The sequence below is a fragment of the Oryctolagus cuniculus genome, chromosome 3, assembly GCF_964237555.1.
Source record: "Oryctolagus cuniculus chromosome 3, mOryCun1.1, whole genome shotgun sequence".
NCBI lineage: Eukaryota > Metazoa > Chordata > Mammalia > Lagomorpha > Leporidae > Oryctolagus > Oryctolagus cuniculus.
In genome coordinates, this window is record NC_091434.1 from 53436384 (window position 1) to 53452632 (window position 16249).

Consider the following 16249-nt stretch of genomic DNA (forward strand, 5'->3'; position numbering starts at 1 on the left):
GTCAAATTGTTAAGTCAACAACAGGAGTTACTTTGCATTTACTCCTCATGTAGGATATCTGTCCTTAATGTGTTGTCCAATGTGAATTAATGCTATAACTAGTACTCAAACAGTGTTTTACATTTTATGTTCTGTGTGGGTGGAAACTGATGAAATCCTCACTTAATATACACTAAATTGATCTTCTGTATATAAAGAGAATTGAAAATGAATCTTGATGTTATTGGAATGGGAGAGGGAGCTGGAGTTGAGAGGTTTGAAGACAGGAGGGAAGTTATATGGAGGAAAAAGCCATTGTAATCCATAAGCTGTACTTTGGAAATTTATACTTCTTAAATAAAAGTTTTTTTTTTTAAAAAAAAGAATCACATGGATCAAAATTTCACCCTTTCACATGTCTGCCTGTTTAAATAGTATTTCCTCTTAACTATTGTTAAGAAGTTCAGCAGTATCCAGGGACTTGCACAAGCAGTTGGCAGCTTAGAAAAATGCACTTGTCTCTACTTTACTCATTTTTGAAATAGAAATTACAAGAATTCAAAACAATAGGATAAAATGTGAACAATGATATTCATTATTGGAAGAGAACTATACCAGTTGTGTCAGGAATATACATCATGCAGACAATAAAAGGATCAAGGAATTAGTTACAAAAATAAAATGATTCTAATCTTGACTATGTGAACAGCAGCAACAGTGGAGTAAGCAAAATGATTTCAAGAACAGCTGTGTCAGGAGAGCTAGAAGTAAAGAAAGCAACACAAAATTAAATAATAGTGTCATTAGTAAGGAGTGTCCTCTAACATCAAGATTCTTCTTTGATGCTGTAGGCAACAGACGTGAAAGGAGCTTTTACACAGTGGGTAAAACTCCTGAAAATTGAAAAAAAAAATCTATTTCACAAAACATAAGAAACCTCACAGAGACAAGTTCCCCTAGTGGTACTGACCACAGTCCTGGCTTCTTCCTATTTCCACATCACAGAGCTGTGAACCATTCCAGCTACCTAAAATGTTAATGAATTCTACCAATTCCAGAGTAATTGAGGCAAAGCAACAAGGCTCTAGTTTTCCCCTTTTAGGGATAAACATTGAAAGCTATTCTTTGCTCATGGAATGGAACGATGAATATAATTAAAATGTCTGTATTGCCTAAAGTAATTTAATGCAATCCCTATGAAAATACCAATGACATTCTTTAAAAAAATTAGAAAAAAAATCCTAAAAATCATATGGAATCACACAATACCCAGAATAGTCAAAAACAATCCTGAGTAAAAAACACCAAGCTGAAAGCATCACAATACTTGACTTCAAAGGATACTACAAAGCTATAGTAATTAAAAAAGCCTAGAACTGACAAAAAAGCAGATACATAGTTCAGTGGAACAGAATAAATATCCCAGAAATTAACCCAAGTTATTTTTGCCAAAAGTGTCCAGGCCACACTTTAGAGAAAGGATAATCTCTTCAAAACTAGATGTACAAACATTGAAGAATGAAATTAGATTCCTACCTCTCAATCACGTACAAAAATCAACTCAAGATGAATCAAAGACCTAAATTTAAAGCATAAGAAGTTGTTGGAAGAAAGTTCAGAGGAAACACTTACAAGACACTGGTATAGATGATGACTTCTTGGATAAGACTACCAAAACAGAGGCAACAAAAGCATAACTGGACAAAAGTGATTATATCAAATTCAGAAGCTTCTGCACAGCAAAGGAAACAATCAATGGAGTGAAGAGACATCCAATACAATGCAAAAAATTATTTTCAAGCTACTTATCTGACAAAAGATTGCAACTCAAAAAGCTCAACAACAAAAAATTAATCCAGTTAAGAAATTGGCAGTGAATCTAAACAGACATCTCTAAAGGACAAATAAAAATGGCAAACAAATATATTTTGAAATGCTCCATATCACTAGCCATCAGAGAAATGCAAATCAAAGCATGAGCTATCACCTCACCCCTGTCATAATGACTTTTATCCAAAAGACAATGCAACAAATGCAGGTGAGGAAGTGGAGAAAGGGGAACTCTTACACAGGGTTGGTAAGAATGTAAATTAATGCAGTCATTATGGAAAACAGTATGGATATTTATTTAAAAACTGGAAATAGACTTGCCATATGATCCAACAATCCCACTACTGAGAGAGACAGCTATACCACAGTGTTTACAGCAGCACTGTTCAAAAAATGGAATAGTCAAAATATGGAATCAACCAAAGTGTTCATCATTAGATGAATGGATAAAGCTATAAAAAAAAGAAATTCTATCATTTGCATCAAAATGTTTGGAACTAAAGGACATCATGTTGAGTGAAATAATCCAGACACAGAAAAACAAAGATTGCATGTTCCCCTTTATATGCAAGCTAAACTTTTTTTTTAACTTTTATTTAATGAATACAAATTTCCAAAGTACAGCTTATGGATTACAATGGCTTCACCCCCATAATGTCCCTCCCACCCGCAACCCTCCCCTTTCCCACTCCTCTCCCCTTCCATTCACATGAGGATTCATTTTCGATTCTCTTTATATATAGAAGATCAGTTTAGCATACATTAAAGATTTCAAAAGTTTGCTCCCACACAGAAACATAAAGTGAAAAATAATAGATGATTTTTTAAATGATGATGAAATCAGATCAGACCTATTGTCATGTTTAATCCCAGTGAGAGTCAAGTTGGGAATTGATAATTTCTTCTTTTTTTTTGTTTTTTTCTTTTTTTTTTTTTTTTACAGGAGATCAGTTTAGTATACATTAAGTAAAGATTTCAACAGTTTGCACCCCCATAGAAACACAAAGTGAAATATACTGTTTGAGTACTCGTAAGCTAAACTTTTTTAAAAAATTAAAAAACAAAAACAAAAAAAGAAATACCTGTATCAGTTTTACTACAAATAGTGTTCTGTCAAACTTTGTTTTAAATCTTTGTCAAATAAATTGTTAAGAGTTACATACTACTATAATTTAAATGATGTGTAACTTCTAAAATTTTGTTTATATGAGTGAAGTTGATGATATTTTCATTTGATTAGTGTTTACAGTCCTTGCCTGTTTTTCTATTCAACTATGTTTTTCTTTTTACTTTTTATTTGTTGAACTCTGTTTAGTGAAGCATTAATCTTCTGTCTATAATGTAAATTGAAAATGTTATCTCAAAAATAAAAAAGAAAGAAAAAGTCTAAGGTCTAAAAGAAATTACTGCTATTAAGGATGAATAAAAAGAAGCAATAAGAAAAGATTCTATAACAAGAAAAAAGTTACATCTATCAAAAGGTAGAGGAATAGGATTTTATAAAAATACAGTATAAATATTAGATAGCATATAGGCTTAATGTGCTTAGTAAAAATCATCAAAGCATGATCTCTCTAAAAAAAGAAAAAATAAAGGGTGGTATAATAACTCTGCAATCAAAGACAGACAGGTGAACCATTCAAACATAAAATTAAACTACCATGATTTTTCTAGTATATATATCTTCTTTTACTTTATCACTAATCATACATGGTAGATAAGCTTTCTGAATCCTTTGCATCTGAAAATGATCTAACTTTGTCTGTATTTACTTAGATACAAAATTGTTGCATTAAAGCCATTTTCCCTCAGAAATTCTCCACATCTTTTAATATCCCATATTAAAATGAAAAATTAGATTTATATCTGATTTTTGTTTCTTTGTATCTGTTTTTTAATTCTGTAAATGTTTAGGTTAACTGTACTGAACACTTTTTCCTTTTCCTTTCCCTTTCTAACCTTGGTACAAGTCACACATTTGCAACTGTAGAAAAGTACATCTTCATTTCCTTTTCACATATTTTTCATACAAAATTAACAAAAGCTAACATGTGGTTAACCAGAATGTTTTCTCAATATACAACATAATAACAATTTTAGGAGAAGATTGAAGGGACATAACTATAACAGAAGGACCCAGATAAAAAAAAGAACTTATGACCACCAGCCAAAACAGCCACATTTCATATCAAAAAAGCTTACACTTAAGTGGCATCAACACCAACCTTGGAAACCTAACGATCTTCTTTAAGCACCCACAAGTGACCCTTCTCTTTTAAATGTCCTCCTGTTAATCTGTAAACAGAGATCACATATTTGTTACTGAAGAAGTCTACCTTCTCCAATGACTGCCAGCTTCTTGAACAAACTTGTTCCCTTACATCAACTCTCATCTCTGAAATTGGCTGTCCAGCAATTTAACAGGCACCTTCTGCATCATTAAATTCATCTTTCAAAAGTTCTACTGAACATTTTATTGGACAGTCCTCTGTAAGATCAAAAAACTCTTTCATACTCTGATTATTTAAATATCTTGGCTTTATGGATGGATAAACCATTTTAACATATCCATCCCCTTACTAATTTTGGTAGCTCCCCAACAGTTTATACTATTTCATATAAAATTACAAATACGCAGAGGAAGGAATTATACAAGAGCAACAGTCCTTGGGGTCACTCTTAGGATTTTGGCTATTCAGAGGAGCTTGCCATTCTGGTGCAGCATGCTAAGCCACCTTCTGCAATGTCCACATCACATATAAGCATTCATCGAAGTCCCAACCGCTCCACCTCCAGTCCAACTCCTTGCTAATGTGCCTGGGAAAACAGCAGAAAACCATCTGAGATTCGGGTCCCTGTCACCTACATGGGAAACTCAGATGGAGTTCCAGATTTCTGGCTACAGTCTGGCCCAGCCTCAGCCGTTGCAGCCATTTGAGGAGTGAACCAGCATATGAAAGATCTCTCTGTAACTCTGACTTTCAAATAAAGGAATAAATCTTCTAAAGAAAACAAATGGATTTTTCCTACTTGGCCCTCTTAGTTCTTTGTCAGAAGTTGATACCCTTTTAATTTTCTTAGGCTCTTCAGGTGAAAGAAAAACTGACATCTACTCAGAATCTTAAAGTAAAAGTCCCAAATCACGTTCACAGTGGTTTGACCCTACATTCCCTCAAAGACGAGGATGTAGAAACATTATCTTTTTGAGGATTCCATTTCAAAGAGTTTGCTCCTGGGTCCATTAGAAATCAGATTGCAGTATTGGCAAGAGGTTGGGAAAATATATCAAAAAGGACCAAAGAAAATATTGATGACTGAATATTATCTAAAGTAAATACTCTGAGAAAAAGAAGGTCAGGAGTCTATAGTGAGGAAGAAACCTATCTAAAGTTTGGTCAAGCTAAGTGGAACATTAAGCCTATCTTAGTTACTAGCAAAGAGTAAATACCTTGAATTTCAGATGTCCACCCATTCCCCTTTCTCCCCTTAAAGGCATATGATGTATGAGGAAACTGAAGCTTATGTAATCCTGTGTCTGATAACAAAAGATATGGATCCTGAATTCATGTAATGTCCTCTGGATTTTCGTGGGTCTCTTCAGTAGTGTGACTAGCTTAACTGTTCCCTGCTGTTGATCATTTATTTGTGGCTGGCCCTATTTGACTTTTTTTAAAGATGTCAGATTGGAGTGGTTTTTCTGGCATATGCCACCACTTGGAATGCCCACATCCAATATCTGAGTGCTTAGTTCCAGTTCCACTATTCTAGTTTCCAATCCATCTTCCTGCAGTAATGCTTGGCAGACAGGATGATGGCCCAAGTACTTGAGTTCCTGCCATCCACGTAGGACAAACAGTGGGAGCACTTGGCTCCTGGATTCAGTCTGGCCTAGCCCTAGCTGTTGTAGACTTTTGGAGAGTGAACCAGCAAATAGAAGATATCTGTTTCTCCCACTTACTACCTCTAGTTTATTTCTGATCCAGTGCCCTGCTAATGGCCCAGCAAAAGCAGCAGAAAACGGCCTGAGTGCTTGAGCCCCCTGCCATCCTCAGGAGAGACCAGGAAGACACAACTGGCTCCTGGCTTTGGACTGGCCCAGCACTGGCCATTGGGATCATCTATGGAGTAAACCAGCAGATGGAAAATTACTCTCTATATAAACATGTAACTATTTCAAATAAATAAATATTTTTAAAAATATGTACTTTCCAATGAACCTTTAAAATTCTAAATATTATTAATACTTTAAAAATTAATAAGTTAATTCAATTTATAATTTTGGTTCACAATATGAGGGCTTTCCCTAATGTATAAAGTTTTACTTTATCAACTAGCACCAATAAATTGATGGAAAGTTGGAAACAACATAATATGAATATTAGAGTTATTAGTCAGAATAGAAGGGTAGGGGCTGGCGCCGTGGCTCACTTGGTTAATCCTCCACCTGTGGCGCCGGCATCCCATATGGTGCCGGGTTCTAGTCCCGGTTGCTCCTCTTCCAGTCCACCTCTCTGCTGTGGCCTGGGAGGGCAATGGAGGATGGCCCAAGTGCTTGGGCCCTGCACCCACATGGGAGACCAGGAAGAAGCACCTGGCTCCTGGCTTCAGATTGACACAGCGTGCCAGCAGGAGCGGCTATTTGAGGAGTGAATCAACGCAAGGAAGACCTTTCTCTCTGTCTCTCTATGACTCTAGCTGTCAAAAAAAAAAAAAAAAAAAAGAATAGAAGGGTAGTAACAAAGTTCAATGAGTTAAAATCTTAGATTTGAAATTTGATAGCGTTTATTTGGATAGTCTGCATGGAAAACTGCCTTTTGCCACCATCTTTCATCTTGTGGTCTTAGCCATTTTGTCTTCTTTTAACATAATCTAGTTGTGCTTCTTCTCATGATAAAACAGGATTTTCTCTATCCCTGGCTGTATTTCCTGGCCACCAAGTGGTGCCATCTCCTGCTTAGTTTGAGAGAGATTTCAGGGATATGGCTTTTTTTAAGCACTTGTGGCTCAAAATGTTGGCCCACACTTTACCAATGCTTCCCCCTGGAACAAAACAAAGCTCAGAGACAATATGAATTACTGAGTCAACATCGCATAGCTTGAAAATCTTTCTTAGAACGAAGACTAGTACATTTAGAGTGACGTATGAGTTACGTGCCACCACTCCCCACACACTCTACCCAAACACACCATTTGAAATGCTCTCACTTTAAGACTCCCCCAAACACACACACACACACACACACACACACACACACACACCCTTAAAGGACCTAGCTTCCTAGAGGCTAGACCTGTCGGAATCTTACCCAGTGACACGTTCAGTCTGTGTGAATGGTGAGCAGTGGGGAAATGTTTGTGGAACACTGTTGGACGTCAGCAGTCACTCCGGGCTGTCTGACAAGACGACTAATCACAGGTTAACTTTCGCAAATAGCACACTGTAAATGGGCTTGCGACTGATTGTGACACAAAGAATTCACTTGCAAGGACTCAGGAGGAGCTCAGAGCTGTGAGTGCTCTGAGCTCAGGCTTTCAAGGCGCTTACTGGAGTCACCGCCTCAGTCGCAGCGCCACTTTAAAACGCAACGCAGCCTGCGCGCGCCGCAGACCGCCCTCATTCCCGGCCTCGGCGCGAGCCGCGCGCAAGGCATGCCGGGACACCGCGGCGTCCAACCGTCGTCCCCACGGCAACCGGCCCGCACCTGTTGTCATGGAGACACCTCCGGGAACCTCACCGAGGAGCGGCCCCCGCTGGCACCACGCAGGATGAATGGCCGAGGCGCTAAGGCCCCTGAAAGGCGAAGACACGTGAGCAGCCGCCTCAGCCAGCAGCAAGACCAGGCACTGAGCAGCAGCATCTACCTCCTCCGAGAGTTGGGCCCCACTGGCTTCCTGCTGAGGGAGGAGGAGCCGGAAAACAGGGATTTCCGAGTAACTACCCGCCCCCATTTCGCCCAGGGTCCCCCCTGGCTCTCTGGCGTGTTTAGCCGCTCTCAGCTTCGCTGCAGCCCTAGGGAAGGTTCCAGACTCTAAGTACCTGCAAACTGCAGAGGGAAATAGCATGTATTAGCTAAGTTTCTTTGTTGTTAGGGTCGCAGATTGCGTCTAACTCTTGTAAAATGATGAAAGGCTTGAAAGGGTCAGGTTTTATGTGACTATTTGGTTTTCATTACGTGAGTTCAGGGATCCATTGTTAGCAATCACTAGCCCTAAAAATCCAAAGAAATGAAAATCGTGCACTCTATATACAAACCGAAAATATTTGCTGAATAAATAAAAACACTTACCTTTACTCTTTATTCTCTTGAAGCTCCAACAAGTCTCTATTAAAGGAAAGTGCCAATACCTTGGAAAGATCTTAATGAGGAAAACATTGCTTAAATGTTGCTGAAAAACCAGATGTTTCAAATTTGGATGTACCACTCTTGCCACTCAAAAATGATCAGTCTCATCACCTCCCAGGAGTTGTCTCGGGAGATATCATTCTAGTGCTATGCATTTTAAATACAGAATCTCTGCTATTAAATACATGCATTTTTATCACTGAGTTTTCTACTCTATGATTGTTTAAAACATCCCTTTTTCATTGTTGTTTTCACAAGTTATGGTATTTAATAAATTGTCTTAGCCAACATAGTGTTGGTGAATAAAAATAGTCATCTTGAATAAATTTCTTTACACTAAGAAATTTATAAGTGTTTTTAAGTTTAAAATTAGATTTCTTACACCTGTCTGAGCTCATGTCACATAAAAACTGTTTTAACTGGTAATGCAAGTTATTAATCAAAGCAAGGAATAAGGAAAAATCCTGGAGACTGATGTCAAGAGTTAAGATTTTCCAGTGGACTCTATTCAACATTTTGGAGTCATGAAAACTAAATTTTCTCTTTAACACCTTTTAAATCAGTTATATAACAACTTAGTTTTGCCCAAACTGTAATTAATTAGCATTTTTAAAAAATAGTTTTCTTTTAAAGGTTTTCTTAGGAAATCCTCATGTTTGTAACTGTTCCGTGTTTCTGAAAGGAGATGAGCTTTGTAAACATATATGCTGGTAAGTGACTTTTTAATGAAGGTCTTCCCCAAAGGAATATCTTGGTGTGTTGTATATTTTGCCTTTGTGTGTTTGTTGTTTTAATACAGCAATATTAAAAAAAAATTCTTGTTGGAGGAATAATACATTAAAAATATTAGCTTATCCATTTATTTTTCAGTATTTCATTTAATTATGAAAATTGAATGGATGAGTTTAAATTGAGAAAAATTTTATAATGCTTTTACACAGGAAAAATCAAGTTTTAGATTCCTATTAGGTGTAAGTGAAATTTAAATACAATCAGGGAAAATAAATGTGTGATAGTTTGTATTTCATGATAATTATATACTTCATTTTGAGGCAATATTATGTTTCAAGGACTTTGTGCTTCCAACAATACATTTATTAAGAAAATGAAATTATCTGTCTCCATGTATAGACATAGGATTTGAAGGCATTCATTCTTTATTTACTGGCTCATGTTGGTCAATTTTCAGAAAGTTGTCCTTTGCAATGAACATTCAACTATGAGTTTTTCAAGATTGAAGTAGGACTCTATTAAAGGTTACTTTTGTTAAATCTGAAACTTTTCCCCTAGTGTTAGAACCAACTTACAGGCTAATTAATAACCAGAAATGGGGTAAAAAACTCTTCATTTAGTTTAAACCCAGTCGATCTCATTTCGTTTTGCCTACCTATACTCATGTCAACAAATTATTGATTATATTATCAACAGTTTGAAATTAATACGTGAAGAAAAAAGAAATTAAAAAAGAGCACATGTCATGTTTCTAATGCTTTTCTTTATAGGTAAAAAATAGTGTCTTTTTAAAAATGATTTCATTTATCAAGTTTGCTTCTTTGTTTTGATCAGTTTTTATTGAGAATCTACTAACACAACTTATTTCCCTTCTTGACATGAAGATAAAAATATGGTCCTTTCAAATCTTGCAGTTTGGTATTATAAAATATCTTTTTTACATTTTCATTTTAAGTCTGGGCAAGGGCATTCTATTCTGATTTTTTTATAACTTGTTTTGTATAGTATTTTAACCATGTATTAAATACAAATATAATCCAAGTACTTAATATATTTAAAATATTTAATAAGTTAATGTATTACCACGTTTTTAAAAGTCACATATTTTAATTATAGATATTTGAAAAGGTTTTTTTCATCATGCATTAAATTAGTATATATAGGAAAATAGTCATTTGGTACTCTATCCAGAAAATTACTCCATTTCCAGGAATTTTAAAAGAATTAGTTTGAGTATCATAACACTTTCAGAAATGTAAATCTTATAATGCTATCTGTATTCTAATATTTTTTAATCTTTCTGATTATGTCAAAAATGTTTTAATTTTTCTGCCTATGTATATTAGGGTCTTGTTGAAAAAATTCAAGCTTCCAAGAAATCATGAATGTAAGTTTTTTGAGTTTTTTTTGCTAATTAGAAGTTAACAAATACAGCAATTTATTTTATTTAAACATATTCCAAATTTAGATGATCATTTTTCTAGAGCACCTTAATTGTCTGTAGTCCAGTTTATTACATTTAAGACAGTTGAAGCATTTTTCTTTAATAATAAAAGTAGGGCCGGCGCCGTGGCTCACTAGGCTAATCCTCCGCCTTCAGCTCCAGCACTCCGGGTTCTAGTCCCGGTTGGGGCGCCAGTTCTGTCCCAGTTGCTCCTCTTGTAGTCCAGCTCTCTGCTGTGGCCCAGGAAGGCAGTGGAGGATGGCCCAAGTGCTTGGGCCCTGCACCCCATGGGAGACCAGGAGGAAGCACCTGGCTCCTGGCTTCAAATCAGCACAGCGCGCCAGCCATAGCAACAATTTAGGGGGTGAACCAACAGAAGGAAGAGCTTTCTCTCTGTCTTTCTCTGACACTGTCTAACTTTGCTTTCAAAAAAATAACAATAAAAGTAACTTTATATGCCATTTTAAAACTTGAAGACACTAAAAACAGTGATGAACAATGGACATTATTTGTTAGAATTTATGAGGGAAATTGTTCTCCAATACTCACTGTGTCTCCTTGTATCTATAAAACTGTAATTGTGAGAAAAATAACAAATTAGTTTTTTTTAGGTTTGTTTTCATTTACTTGAAAGAAAGAGATATCTCCCATCCACTGATTTATTCCACAAATTCCCACAACAGCCAAGACTTTTTTCAAAATCTAGTATGTGTCTTACAGTTACTGTACATCTCAGCTCAGACACTATATTTTCATGGAAATACTTGATTTGCATGTCAACTTCATGAAATTTTCAACTGAAAGACTCACATAGTACCCAAATTGTTACAAATATAAAATTTTCAGTAACTATAGGTTTTGAGCTTTAAATTTAAGTTAAAATTTAAATGGACAATAGATATGAGGCCAATACCTATAATATTGAATAATGCAACTCTATATTTATTGTATGCATATTATATAAAAGCTCTACTCATACTCTTAATACATCAAAAGAAATTGCTAGTATTTATATTTTATCACAAAAACAGAAATTTCATGTGGATTAGTCTACTACTTTATGTTGGATTATCCTTTGTACTTCTTAAAAGCAGATCTAATTCTTTATAAATACTAGTCTAGGGTAGATAAATTTTATTGTTGAAAATTAAAATCCTATGTGTTAATTTTTTAATTTATATTTCCTAATGAAATAAATATTTTTCATATTTTCTTAGTTAACACTGAGTAAATTCTATATATACAATATAATACTGGACAAGATAGAAATCTTTAATAATGATGACCTTTAAATTTATCACGTAAGTGATAGATGGAACATTTATGAATATTAACAAAATTCAAAGAAAGCTATATACAGTTGTTTACTAAGATTATATAAATTATGTAAATAAGTGTGGAAGGAATGTTTACCACTGATGGAAGAGGAGTCTTTTGAACATCATTCAGAGATTCCTTTTTTTTTTTTTTTTTTTTTTTTTTGACAGGCAGAGTGGACAGTGAGAGAGACAGAGAGAAAGGTCTTCCTTTTGCCCTTGGTTCCCCCTCCAATGGCCGCCACGGCTGGCGTGCTGCAGCCAGCGCATCGCGCCTATCCGAAGGCAGGAGCCAGATGCTTCTCCTGGTCTCCCATGGGGTGCAGAGCCCAAGCACTTGGGCCATCCTCCACTGCCTTCCCGGGCCACAGCAGAGAGCTGGCCTGGAAGAGGGGCAACCGGGACAGAATCCGGCACCCCAACCAGGAGTAGAACCCGGTGTGCCGGCGCTGTTAGGTGGAGAATTAGCCTATTGAGCTGCGGCGCCAGCCCAGAGATTCTTTTTTAAAAGGAATCCACAATCAGTTCACTCCTATGTTGCATATAACAAACCTTAGACTCTTCTTTTTTTAGAACTATATATACATGATTGATTATGTAGGAACTTTGAGAAATATTAGCTTTTTGAACACTGAACATTTTTTGTCCAGTTATGCCCAATCAAACCTAGATGATTTATTACCCAATATTTCTTCTAGATACAATGACTAGTAAATAATATCTCTTCTTTTTTAATCAAGTATTTATGGATAAAATAAAAACTGCATTTAAGGAAATCTTGTAAATTTCCATCAAAAATATATAGTACACTGTTTTTTCCTATTTTCCTCTTATGATTTTAACAGTCTGTTGGAATTCTCCGTTTATACATATTTTACTATATATATATATATATATATATTCTCTCTAAATGAAGTCATCAATGGCAAATACTCCACCTGAGCAGGGTATATCATAATTAATGTATCACTCTTCCTTTTTTAGACATTTATTTCTAACTAGTTGTGATTTTCTTTGCACAGAAATCATTTCATCATTTCAGTTCCTTCTTTCCAAAGTTCATTAGTTGGTTTGGAGCAATTCTAATATTTTTATGTGTGGCTTCCACATGTATTGCCAAATTAACCAAGTGAGCCATGGCGCTGGCCCCATGAATTGCAAAATTAATCTTTAAATTACTTTTACTGGTTTGCAATAATATCAGCAATGCATCATCTTTGAGTTTTGTTTTTCTGGATTCATGTTTTAAAATACTTAAGCATATAAAAAGGTATTAATTACATAGTTAAGTCCTCAAATAAAGATGTATAGAAATATTTTGATGTTAGTAATATTTCTATAAGTAGGGAAAAAGACAAAGTCACACAAAGCAGGAAGAACAACAGATGCAAGATTCACGTTAATCTACTCATCCTTAGTACATTAAATAAGAAAATATAGAAGATATAAAATATTTTCAAATAACTTTGTAAATACAAAGAAAATATAAGGCAAGCAAAACCTTTTTTATTTCATTATTTTATTTTGTGTCATCTTCTTTTAATAAAATTGAACATTTTTAATTGCCTCACAATTTTTATTTCATCACGTGAGTTATATGTTGGCTGTTTATTGATATTAAGCTGCGAACTCTTTTTTAAAATTATAGTAATTCCTCTCTCTGTAAATGTGTTCCTAATTCATTGTAAGCCTTTTTCTCTATGGCTTTATGATTTTTTTTTTTTTTTGTATATTTGAACTCTTTTGTATTGCTAAATCTGCCCAGGGCGGGCATTTGCCCCAGGGTTGAACACACTAGTTAGAACACCTGTTTCCCATATCAGAATGCCTGAGTTCAAGTCCCAGCTCTGGCTTCAGATTCTAACTTTCTGGTAATGCTGACCCTGGGAGGCAGCAGGTGATGGCTCAAATCATTGGATCTTTAACACTCACCTGGGAGACCCGTATTGAGTTCCCCACTCTTGACTTCAGCCTGTCTCACCTCTGGCCCTTATAGGTATTTGGGGAGTAAATTAACGGATGGGAATTTTCTCTCTCTCTCAAAAAAAAAAAAAGAAAGAAAGAACAGAAGCCCTATTTTTTTCCTTTCCTGTATACAACTATTGTTTCAATCCTGTAAATGTTCTAATGATATTTTTTTCCTGCTGGATTTTCTATTATTTTTATTTTTCATTGTAGCATCTTTGTGTGGTTGTACTATTATAATTTTTAGGTTGGTATTTGGTTTGAATTAATTTTCTCTATATTGCCACTGACTTACCCCAGTGAAAATCATTACATAGTCCTTTTATTTTGAAAGATTTATTTATTTATTTCAAAGTCAGAGTTACACAAGGAGAGACTGAGAGAGAGAGACAGAGAGAGAGACAGAGAGAGAGACAGAGAAGTCTTCCTTCCGCTGGTTCACTTCCCAATTGACTGCAACAGCTGGAGCTGCACAGATCTGAAGCCAGGAGCCTCCTCCAGGTCTTCCCAAGAAGGTGCAGGGGCCCAAGGACTTGGGCCATCCTCCAGTGCTTTCCTAGGCCATAGCAGAGAGCTGAAAAGGAAGTAGAGTAGCCAGGACTCAAAGTGGCGTCCATATTGGATGCTGACACTGCAGGCGGGGGCTCTACCCACTATGCACAACACCAGCCCCCTGTTTCTTTTTTATTATATAGTGAGTTCCCACTAAAATAAGATTTTATTTACTATGTATATAACACAAGTTTTTAAGAAAGGTTAGCTCCTTGCTTTTCCCTTTTAGGATATTCTTAGTAAGTCTCATGGTTTGTTTTTGTTTGTTTGTTTATTTGTTTTTTTTTTTTTCAAATTCATTTCAGGAGTGTGCTTCTCCCTTTTATTTTCCAATTCATGTTATACCACATACAAGAGTGTTCAAGGAAGCTCCTATTATGAAATTTTGTTCTTCAATGTTTCTGATGCCTTAGGCAATCTTATTTTTTTAAAAAACTTATTTATTTATTCAAAAGTCAGAGTTACACAAAAAGAGAAGAGACAAGGAGAGAGAGAGGGAGAGGTTTTCCATCCAATGGTTCACTCCCCAATTAGCCGCAACAGCTGGAGCTGTGCCAATCTGAAGCCAGGAGCCAGGAGCTTCTCCTGGGTCTCCCACATGACTGCAGAGGCCCAAGGAATTAGGCCATTTTGTGCTGTTTTCCCAGGCCATAGCAGAGAGCTGGATCAGAAGTGGAGCAGCCAGGTCTCAAACCAGCGCCCATGTGGGACGCCGGCGCTTCAGGCCAGGGCATTAACCCACTGCACCACAGCGCCGGTCCCCTTAGACAGTCTTATTAACCAAATCATAATCTTTTGTACTTTATTTACCTCTTCCTTTTTTTTTTTTCAGAGAGCAGATATTCCTGTCTCTCAATAACAAATGTTCCTTCTCCCTGAAAGAAATGGTTAAAGTAGGATATCCTTCCACAGCCCAACTGGCACACCACCTCACACAGGAATAAAAGTTCTATTTAGGGGCTGGCGCTGTGGCACAGTGGGTTAATGCCCTGACCTGAAGCACTGGCATCCCATTATGGGCACCGGTTCTAGTCCCGGCTGCTCCTCTTCCAATCCAGCTCTCTGCTATGGCCTGGAATAGCAGTAGAAGATGGCCCAAATCCCTGGGCCCCTACATCCACATGGGAGACCTGGAGGAGGCTCTTGGCTCCTGGCTTCGGATTGGCACAGCTCCAGCCATTGCGGCCATCTGGGGAGTGAACCAATGGATGGAAGACCTTCCTCTCTGACTCTGCCTCTCTCTGTAACTCTGTCTTTCAAATAAATAAAACGAATCTTTAAAAAAAAAAAAAAAGGTTCCATTTGACTGTGGTATCATCAATACTTGTAGTGTTTAATTGAGAATCTTACCAGGAAAACAAATTTTTATTGTCTTTTGAATAAGTGTTTAAACTGTATACACTAAAGATTATAAAAAAATGAACAAAATCCAGAGGACTGAGAACAGCCAACATTTAACCATATGTGTTAAGGAGAAGGAAAGGGGAAGGGGTGGGATCATGGGGCTGCGATGGCCCTGGGAATAAGTAAGTTTCTCCCAGTCAAAACATGGGCACTTAGAACACAATTTCTTACAAGGTAGCAGGATGGAGAAAACCAGAATTCAAAGAATGCACATACCAAGGGTAAAGGCAATTCTATCCCTAATAGATTATCCTGACAAATACTAATCAACCTATGAAGGCTATAGTGGCTGCTGAAAGACCCTTTTATGGGGACATAAAACTGACACTGAGAAATAGCCATAATTAAGACTTGCTCTTCGATTTTTTATTCATTTGTTCAAGTAAAATATTAATTATACTAACTATTCAGATAACCTTCTTTCCCCCTTATTGTATCCCTGTCTTTAATATTCTTGTGCATTGATAAATTGATAAAATATTTGCTATAGACAAATGAACAGATCAAAACAAAAGGATTAGGACACCAAGGATGGGTATTCTCACATCCAAAACCCTTATAATGCACTGTTTTCAGTTAACAAGGAAAAAAAGATCTATCCTTTCTTTTTACATATTACTCTCTTGTGATCTTTTGGTTCTGAAAAGAATACAAAGAAGTAAAAAAATGACAGTATAATCATT

General features: G+C 36.2%; 1 protein-coding gene and 1 long non-coding RNA gene across 6 annotated transcripts in view; one reads left to right on the forward strand and one right to left on the reverse strand.

Annotated features, from left to right (window-relative positions):
• Positions 1-7252, reverse strand: part of LOC127491733 (uncharacterized) — a 37394-nt gene extending 30142 nt beyond the window's left edge. Inside the window, exon 1 of the long non-coding RNA XR_011387206.1 lies at positions 7116-7252. This is a non-coding gene — a long non-coding RNA (uncharacterized lncRNA). The remainder of the gene's footprint in view (positions 1-7115) is intronic.
• Positions 7253-7314: 62 nt separating this feature from the next.
• Positions 7315-16249, forward strand: part of ZSWIM2 (zinc finger SWIM-type containing 2) — a 35646-nt gene continuing 26711 nt past the window's right edge. For 2 of the 5 annotated variants that reach the window (XM_008258821.4, XM_070070494.1), the window contains exons 1-3: positions 7315-7740; positions 8787-8863; positions 10232-10272. In XM_008258821.4, the coding sequence (XP_008257043.2) occupies positions 7459-7740; positions 8787-8863; positions 10232-10272 (400 nt within the window). In that variant the 5' untranslated portion in view covers positions 7315-7458. Of the gene's footprint in view, positions 7741-8773; positions 8864-10231; positions 10273-16249 lie in introns of all 5 variants that reach the window. The other 3 variants (XM_017342979.3, XM_051849373.2, XM_051849372.2) reach the window with 3 other exon arrangements.